The sequence below is a fragment of the Nomascus leucogenys genome, chromosome 23 (genome assembly GCF_006542625.1).
Source record: "Nomascus leucogenys isolate Asia chromosome 23, Asia_NLE_v1, whole genome shotgun sequence".
In the NCBI taxonomy this organism is placed as follows: domain Eukaryota; kingdom Metazoa; phylum Chordata; class Mammalia; order Primates; family Hylobatidae; genus Nomascus; species Nomascus leucogenys.
In genome coordinates this window covers 18,850,001-18,860,044 of record NC_044403.1, presented here as the reverse complement: position 1 = coordinate 18,860,044, position 10,044 = coordinate 18,850,001, and the positions used below count along the sequence as shown (strand labels likewise).

The window sequence follows — 10,044 nt, the reverse complement described above, 5'->3', positions numbered from 1 at the left end:
ACTGTTCTAGTTCCCTTGTGCAGCAATAGACCGCAGGCAACATCTCTGCTGCCCTGTGGAACTTATGTTTTACCGAGGAGACAATTAAAATAACACAGGCAGAATACATTAATTGTAACAAGAAATATTTAAAAATCAAAATGGTAAATGCATGGTGTATATTCCACCACTCATTTCTCATGCTGTTGGGGAACACCTCACTAGGCAAACCTGGCTTTTTTTTTTTTTTTCCCTCCTGAACCCAGTGTATATCAGAGGGTATAGGAGCACCCCTTCCCAGAAAAATCTGTAAAATCAATATATATTTTACTGATTTGTATTATAGATTAATGTATTTATTGGGGGATGAGAGAGCATTCATAATTTTAGAAAGTTCTAAAAGGAGTCCAATTATCAAAAAATACTTAATTCCTGGTCATATGCAAGGACCCATGGAAAGGTACAGAAATAAACAAGACACAGTCCTAGACCTCCAGTAGCTGAAAGATGTAATGGGGAAGACAGAAGCAGACAAATTTTTTTTTTTTTTGTGAGCATAGGAGAAGAAAAAATACATGGTGTGTTTTGAGAGTACATGTAAGGACATCAAGGAAGGCTTCTTGGAGGAAGTGACCACTGTGCTCAGTTAAGAGGGAGAGTAGGTTTTGAGTAGTTGATGAGTGAAGGGTTGAGAGTGAAAGAGAAGGCACTTGAGGTAGAGGAGAAACATGAGCAGCAACATGGCCCTGGCCTCCCAAAATGATGTGGGATATGCAGGGTGTTATAAGGAAGCAGCTCAAGATTGTTGGCATGTAAAGTGAAAGTTACATGTGAATGAGAAATGTACCTGGAGCAGGGCAGGCACAGTGTTCAGATCACCATGGACCTCTTATGCCTTGTTAATAACGACCTCGGCCTAGATCCTATCAGTGATGGAGAACCGTTGAAAGTAAAGGATGGACATGATCAGTTTTGCATTTCACCTAGTTTATTCTGGCAAACCGATGTGGTTGGATTTGAGGTGAATAAAATCTATTAGGAGACTGTTTAGTCTTGAACTAGAACATTCATAATGAGATAGACAGAAATGGTCAGATTTGAGAAATATTTAGGTGAAATTGGCATGCCTGGATAATTGGTGGGATGTGAAGGATAAGGGTGAGGAGGAATGTGGAATCAGGAATGACTTCTGGATTTTTTTGCTAGAATGATTGGGTCCTTGGGGGTACCACCAAGTGAGATAGAGAATACAAAAGAAGAAATAGATGTATTAGGAGACATAAGGACATATGTTTGGACGTGTCTAGTCCTGAGTTTGAAAAAAAATGGTGTCGTTTGTTGGAGATATGTCTGAAAGATAGTGAAATATATAAGCCTGAATTTACGTATCATCAGACTATGGATAGTAATTTAAACCAGGCCACCCAAAGTGTGGCCTGTGTACCAGCAGACTACCATCACCCAGAAACTCCTCAGAAATGCAAAGTCTCAGGCCAAACCTCCTACATCAAAATCTCTCCCTGAGGTTGGACCTGGAAATCTATGTTTTAAAAAGCTCTGCAGGTAAACTGTGAGGTTTTAGAAACACTGGTTTAAACCATGTAAGTCGATGGGATCACCCAGAAGGAATGGAGAAAGAGAAGTTGGCCAAGCATGGGGAAATCCTGTTAGCTCCACTTTCAGTGAATAACCTGCTGACAACTTCTTACCTCCTCCTTGATTAGCACCCTAGCCTACCATCATTGTGCCTCTGCTGGACTTTTACAGCATTCTCTTTATATGTTTTCTATTTCCATAAGAGTCTGATTTAACCTTTATTCTCATAACAGAGTAAAAAGCATACTCATGATCACATCTTTCCTTCATTTTCAGACCTCTAGGGATCTTTCATCCACTTAAAATAAAATAGAATTCTATTTTCACCTATATCTGCAAATTGGCTTATTGTAGTAGCCATCTTCCAAGACAGCCTCCAGTGATTCTGCTATTCAACCCTGATCACGTTGTATCAAGATTGTTCTGTGTGGCCAATGGAATGTGGCAGAAATGATGGCATGTCGCTTCCAAGGTTGTTAGACATGGTGTCTTTTCTCTTGATTTCTCTTAGATCATTCATTCTGTGGGAAGCAGGGTACCATGTCATAAGGGCACTCAAGCCCCCTGTGGAGTGGTCCATGTGGTGAAGACCAAAAGCTGTCTGAGTGAGCCATCCTGGAAATGAAGGTCTCAGCTCCAGACGATGACAGCCCTGGCTGACAGCATGACTGTTAACCTCATGGAAGATGTGAGCAGGAATCACCCAGCTATGCCGCTGCTGATAGACCTATAGAAACCGTGGGAGATAAGAAATATCTATTGTTATGGGCTGCTAAATTTTGGGGTGATTTGTCACATAGCACTAGAATTCTAACATACTCATGATCTAGCCACTTGCAATCCTCCAGACTCATCTGCTAACACTTAGCCATTGTTTCCTCCATTCCAGATCCTGCCCCTCTTGCTAATCCTTTCATGAGAAACAGGTTCCCATTTTAGGGATCATTCTCTTTGCAGAAATGTTCTTCCTTTAAATAATCATACCTGATTCATTTCTTTCTTCATTCAGATCTCTGCTCATATGTCAATTTCTCAGAGAGGTCTTTTTTAACCATTAAATTTAAAATAGTGCCTCTATTTCATCATTTTGCTTTATTTTTATTTCTAGCATGTAACATCCCTTGACATATTTCCCATGTATTATTTTTTCTGTTTGTTATCCATGTCTCCACAAGGCTGTGAGCTCTGTAAGGTCAGGGACCTCGTCTTATTCACTGCTGTATCTCAGAGACTAGAGCACTAACTAAAAACATAGTATATTGTCAAAAAATACCAGCGGAATTAATGAGAAAGGCCAATATACTAGGAAACCTCAGTATTTAGAAATGATGACGGGAGAGATGCCTACAAAGGAAGCAAAGGAGGAATGGCTTGAGAGGGGAGTATAGGAAAAGGGGAAACAGCTCTGCCTGCTGAGTCAGGTCACCTATATTTCAGCTTTGAACAAATATTTATCTGATTGCTACTATGGTGAAGTTGCTATGCATCCTTCTTATGAATTTTCGAATGACAAATTTATTTAAATTTACACTTTGAAATACTTATAGGTTTACAGAAAATTGAAAAGAAATGTTCACTTTCTCTCTACCATGTCACCATCTTGCATAAATGTGTATAATATCAACCCAGGAAACTGACATTGATACAATTCAGAGCCTACTCCTATTTCTCCAGTTATATATGCACTCGTATGTGTGTGTGTGTGTCTGTGTGTGTGTGTGTGTGTGTGTGTGTAGTTCTATTGCATGTGAAGCTTCTTCTAACTACCACCACGACGAAGATACAGAACTCGGCCATCACTGTGAGGCTTACTTGTTCTACCCTTCTGTAGCCACACCAACCTCCTCACACCCATCCCTAATCCCTGGTGACCACTAAATTGTTCACCCTCTCTATAATTTTTTTAATTTTAAAAATATTAAATAAATGGATGATAGACTAGATAAACAAAATGTGGTACATATACACCATGGAATACTATGAAGCCATAAAAAAGAACATAAAAAAGCCTTAAAAAAGGATATCATGTCCTTTGCAGGGACATAGATGGAGCTGGAGGCCCTTATCCTTAGCAAACTAATGCAGAAACAGAAAACCGAATACTGTATATTTTCACTTATAAGTGGGAGCTAAATTATGAGAACACATGGACGCACAGAGGGAAACAACATGCACTGAGGCCTATTGGAGAATGGAGGGTGGGAAGAGAGAGCAGATCAGGAAAAATTACTCATGGATATTAGGCTTTATACCTGGGCGATGAAATAATGTGTACAACAAACCCCCCTCTACCTGCGTAACAAACCTGCACACACGTACTCCTGAACTCAAAATAAAAATTTTTAAAAAGAATATTATGTAAATGGAATCATACATACGTTTGTAATTGGCTTTTTTCCTTTAGCATAATTTCCTTGAGGTTCATACCAGTTGTTGTAGGTATCAATAACTTCATTTCTTTTTACGGCTGAGCAGTATTTTCATGGTATAAAAGTACCACAGTTTGTGTAACTATTCACTCATTATAGGAAATTTGGATAGTTTCCAGTTTGGGGCTAGTATGAATAACGCTGCTATAAACACTTGTGGACACAAGTTTTCACTTCACTGGACGAACACCCAAAAGTGCAATTGCTAGGTTGCATGGTAAATCCATGTTTATTTTTAGGAAAACTGGCCAAATGGTTTTCCATAGCGGCTGTCCCATTTTACACTCCCACTCACAATGCACAAGTGATCCAGCTTCTTCTATATCTGTGCAATAATTTAGTGTTACATTATGTTTTTTTTAATCATTATCATAGGTGTGTGGTGATTTCTCATTGTGGTTTTAATTTGTATTTCCCTAATGGATGATTACGGTGAATATCTTTTTGTGTGCTTGTAATCTACATATCCTCGTCACTGAAATGTTTACACGTGTTTCACGTTCATTTTCTAATTGAGTTGGCTGCCTCTTTAATCTTGAGTTTTGAGAGTTCTTTACATTTTTGAGATACAAATCCCTTGCTGGGTATAGGGTTTTCAAACACTGTCTTCCAATTTGTAATTTGTCTTTCAATTCTCCCATCAGAGTTTCTCACAGAGCAAATATTTTTAATTTTAATGAGGTCAAATTTATCCATTTTTACTGTTATGGATTGTGTTTTCACTGGCAAGTGTAAGAACTTTTCACTTAGTCCAAGGGCCTGGAGATTTTCTCTCGTATTTTTAAATTAAAGTTTCATAGTGTTACATGTTATGTTTTAGTCTGTGATTCATTTGAGTTAATTTCTGTACTAGGTGTGAGGTTTTTGGGGTGCATAATGTGTGAGGCTTAAGATTCTTCCTCTTCTCCTCTTCCTTCTCCTCCTTCTCTTTCTCCTTCTCCTCTCGGTTTATGGATACCCATAAGCAAAATGTCCATGCTTTCCAGCACCATTTGTTGAACAGACCATCCCTCTCCTATTGCATTGCTTTTGTCTCTTTTGTCAAAAATTAATCGGGCATATTTGTGTAGGTCTATATCTGAGTTTTCTATTCTGTTTCATTGATCTGTAGGTTTTCATAGCTTCTTTATGAGAATCTTATTCTCATAGAATTCCTAGTTCTATTCCTAGTTTGCTGAGAGTTTTTATCATTAGTGGGTTTTGGATTTTATTAATCATATTTTCATCAATTGATATGATCATCTGATTTTCTTCTTTAGCTTGTTAATATAATGGATTATGTTGATTAATTTTTGAATATTTAATAAGCCTTGCAAGCTGGAATAAATCCCACTTGACCCTAGTGTATTGTTCTTTTTATACATTGCTGTATTTAATTTGATAATATTTTGTTAAGAATTTTTGCATCTAAATTTATGAGAGATACTGGTCTGTAATTTCCTTTTTAATTTTCTTTCTCTGGTTTTGGTGTCAGGATAAAATAGGCCTCATGAAATGAGTTGGGAAGTGTTTCCTCTTATCTGTTTTCTGGAAAAGAATATTGTGTTTTTAATTCATAAGTTTTTTTCCAAGATTAATGTTGTTCTGGAGAATCAAACGTAGGGTATTTAGGGAAAGAGGGGCCAGGCTTGTACATTCCTTTTTCACGTTTAGTGTGTTCGCCTCTGGAGTCCACTATGCATTAGTCAGAGTGGAAAGTTCAGTCTAGGAGATTCCAAATGTGGAGGAAATGTGACTTTAATGTGTCTTCCCACTCACTGGTATTTTAAGAAGCACTAAAGAAAGATTAGAGATTAGCACTTGCGTAAGCAGCTAAAGGACAGCTAAATTTTTAATTACTTTCTAATTACTTAGTACCTGCACTCTACTTTCCAATATATAATTAATAATACTTTTCCATCTGTCAGAAGGGATCAAGAACCAAAAGTTATAGAGCTGTGGAATACAGATTTAAGAAAATCATCTTATTATATTTAGTAATAAAATTTGCATACAGTAGAGCTTACTCCTTGTGATGGACATATGGGTTTTGACAAATGCATCCAGTTGTATGTCTACCACTATGATCAGGATTCCAAATAATTCCACCACTGCTCATAAAATTTCTTGAATTTTCTCTTTGGAGTCAACTTCTCCACTCAATCACAGTCCCTAGCAACCAGTGATCTATTCTCCAACCCTATAGTTTTGCCTTGCCGGAATGTCACAAATGAAGTCAAACAGTATACTGCCTTTTGACTGTGGATTTTTTCATTTAGCAAAATGTTTCTGTGATTTATTTATGTTATTGAATGTATCAATAGTGAGGTTCCCATTAGCTTTATTTCTTGTTTCTGTGAAAGCTTAGAGTGTTCAATACACCAAAGTTATTTTGGAGGAATTCCTTTGAGATTGGTCATTTTACTTACAGCCATATAGCCCGATTACCTGGTTGATAAGATGAGAGATAAACTGACCAGAAATCAGCCATCACTAGACTAGGCAATGAACTATGAAGGTATCTGGTAAAACTGCTCCATCCAACAGAGGCAATGTGTATTGACTGTTGCTTGCCCAGCCTACACCAATCCCCTGAGAGTCAGTAGGAGTCAGAGTAGTAGAGACAGGAAGAGCAGCCACTTCAAACAGGAAACAGTGGATGAATCCCTGATCCAAGATGATGACCAGACCCTTAGAACCTCATAGTGCCTTGAACAATGTTTTGTTCTCCACCAAGCCTTGCTGAAGTTGGTTGAGTTTCTTATCTTCCATTTTTCTTTTCAGATAGTCTAAAATTCATTCTTTTATCATTTATTTTTTGTTTCAAAAATTTTCCTTAGTCATCCTTTTAGAGTAGGTCTTCTGATTATAGATTCTCTTAGTCTTCCTTTGTCTGAGGATGTCATTATTTCCTCTTATTCCGAAGAAGGATAAATTCACATGACATAGAAGTCAGGGTTGACAGTTCTTTTTCTCAGGACATGAAAAATGTGCCATATCCTTCTAGTCCCCCTGGTTTCTAATGGGAAATCTGCTGTCAGTTGGGTTATTTTTCTTACAGATAAGGTGTTGCTTCTCTTTCACTGCTTTCTAATTTTTTTCTTTGTCTTTAGTTTTCTGAAGTTTAGCTATGGTGTATTTTGGTGTAGATTTCTTTGAGTTTATCCCACCGGGGTTTCCCACCTCCTTGATGTTATACAATTATGTCCTGCACTACATTTGGAAAATTTTTAGCCATTATTTCTTCCAGTACTTTTTAAGCTTCACCTCTTTTCTCCTTTCCTTCTGAGATGCTGATGACATAAATATTAGGTCCTTTAGTCTCACAGATCTGTGAGGTTCTATTCATTTTTTTGTGGGAGGTGGGTTTATTTTCTGTCTTTTGTTCAGATTGGGTGTTTTCTATTGTTCTTTCTTCAAGTTCACTTATTCTTTCTTCTTTATTCTCCATTCTGTTTTTGAGCCTATCCATTGAGTTTTTTATGTTGGTTATTCTATTTTTCAGTTCTAAAATCTTTATTTCATGCTTTTTTACATGCTGTGTTATTTCTGAATGAAGGTGAAATTTCCCACTTGGGCTTCTTTGATACTGCTCTGGTAGGGAGAAGAAGGTGGCCTCGTTATGACTGGTTGGAGGTGAAAGTCCAAGATCCCAATGTGGCTTTCTCTGATGCTACCCAGCTAGGGTGGGAGAAAGAAAGTCACCCCGTTGTAGCTGAATCAAGATGAAAGTCTTGGCTCTCCACTCAGCCTTTGCTGACTCATGTCATGTTTTTTTTTCCATGGTATTTGACTAGAGTAGGGTAGTTTTTGTTTAAATGTTTTCGTTCTTGCTAGTTTGCTACTCTCTTGGTCACTTGTCTACAGAAAACAGGCTTTTGGGGAGGTTTTTTGTTTTTTCACTCCTCTTGGTGTTTTTGGGTTACTGTCTTTTCCTGCATCAACATCAGGATATACAAAACAAAGAGAAAATTCAGGAAACTTACTGCTATATTGTTCCTGGCATCTAAAGCCTCTCTTTGGTTTTCCTTCTCTCAAATATTTTGAAATATTCCATGTTTCTGTTATATATAATATCCAGGGTTTTTAGCTGTACTTAGCAAGAGGCATGAGAGGAAATGTGTCTACTTTACTGGGTCCAAAACAAGAAGGAACATAGATTTTTAAGACCGTAGAGTAATTTAAGAATTTTCTAATTCTAAACCCCTGAGAACCATATTAGAGTGGCTTTAGGAGAATTTTTCAAACTATACACCTAGACTTTCTCCACACCCCTAACCTGTCACTCTTCTCTCTCCTGGATTTTCTTTGGAGGAAGAAGACGTATGGCACAACCATCCCCATATTCAACATTGAGAATCACAAGATTATCTTTCTCAAGTGTACTGGGATGAAAAAAATTTGAGAACCCTGACATTCTAAATCATTCATTTTACATATGAGGAAACTGAGACTCAGAGAGGTGACAGTTTTTCCATATAGCAGATAAGTGGTAAACCCAAGCCTGCATATGGGTCTAGAACAGTACTTTTCAAACATTAATATGCAAACACATCACCTTGGACCTTGTTAAAATGCGGATTCTGATTCGGTAAGCATGGAGCAGGGCTGAAATGCTGCATTTTTAACAAGTGCACAGATGGTGATGCTGCTGCTGCACTTTGAGTAACAACATTTTAGAACATTCACTCAGCTTTTGGCGCTTTCCACTGTCCTTAAAATTTGTATTCTTTCATCAAGAAAATGGAGAATATGTAAAAGTTTGACAGATAAGCATCTAAACATTCACGTGTCTGGTATGTAACAGTAAAGGAAGATGTGAATGGTAATGGAGATACAGAGGAGGGAGCAGGAGGACCCATCCAGAGACCAAACACTTTCCTGGCTTTGCAAGGTATTTGTTGCTTTCATAACTCAGAGGAATTTTGGTAAAGACCAGGGGAGAGCATATGAATGACTCTAGAGCTGTTTAGTTGCTCATGTAATCTGCTTAGGGCTGCAGGTTAAGAACCTCTCCCTGTCTAGAAAGGATAAATTGACCTTCTTTCTCTATAATGTTATGGAGTGTAATTCTCTAATAGATAACAACTGGGGAAGGAACACTGAAATTCACTGGCAAGGCGTGGAAGTGACCAGCAAACAGACATGTTGGTCCATGTCTGCTTTGATGTAGTATAGCAGAAAGACAATTGAATATGCAAGGTTCTTCCAGATTTGGGCCCAGTTCCTGGCTCCACTATTAATTTTATTTGCAGCCTTGAATAGGTCACTTAATCTTTCTATGATAAATTTATCAAAAGAGCTTACTGATAACTAGCATATGGGTTGAGATCGATTTAAAATAGAAAAAGTATTAATCTATTAATAATTAATACTAGTGGATCAATATAATAGGAAGACTGAGTCAAGGAGTCTCAGTAAATTGGATTGTACCCTAGACCCTGCACCCTGAAACATTTAGATACGGAAGATCCAGCAATCGATTCTCAAATAAGTGTCCTCAGTTAACAATTCCTAGCTGTCATTTGGGCCCTTTCTGTGTCAGATATCACTGAATTTGATATCAGTTTTGACTCTGAGATTCCATCTCTCTGAGGAAATACACACAATACCAGTTAGGGAGAGATACTGTGTGTTTCCCAATGTCACTGCCCGCATGTTCAATGTCCCTATATAGCAGGAGGCACTGTGGCTCCCTCTCTTCTCTCCAGTTATCTAGAGCCCCATAAGAATTATGTCACTGTGTATATGTGTGTGTGTGTGTGATTGTGAACATAGGTGTGTGGTTGTCAGGGAAAGGGAAGAAATGGGGGTAGCGAAAACTAAAGGTGAGAATAAAAAAAAGACAGAAGATACTGAATCACAAACTGAAATTTACCCTTGGATATCAACACTTTTTGTGTTTTTGTGAATACAATACCTATTTTATTGTTGACTGGAATGAACCCAAGTCAGTTTTGAAAGGGTCTCTATTATTGGAAAACTCCTAAGCCTGTCCTAGCCTCAACCCATGTTCTCCTAACTTCTTTGCACCTGGGTTGCTGTTCTGAGCTTATGACGG

General features: G+C 37.9%; 1 protein-coding gene across 7 annotated transcripts in view; it reads left to right on the top strand.

The window, feature by feature from the left end:
• Positions 1-10,044, top strand: part of PDE6H (phosphodiesterase 6H) — a 57,640-nt gene that overhangs the window by 38,159 nt on the left and 9,437 nt on the right. For 3 of the 7 annotated variants that reach the window (XM_030804385.1, XM_030804384.1, XM_030804386.1), the window contains one exon: positions 2,087-2,263. The exons of 3 other annotated variants lie outside the window; for them this stretch is intronic. In XM_030804385.1, the coding sequence (XP_030660245.1) occupies positions 2,262-2,263 (2 nt within the window). In that variant the 5' untranslated portion in view covers positions 2,087-2,261. Of the gene's footprint in view, positions 1-2,086; positions 2,264-8,742; positions 8,878-10,044 lie in introns of those variants that run through there. One more of the 7 variants, XM_030804390.1, reaches the window with a different exon arrangement.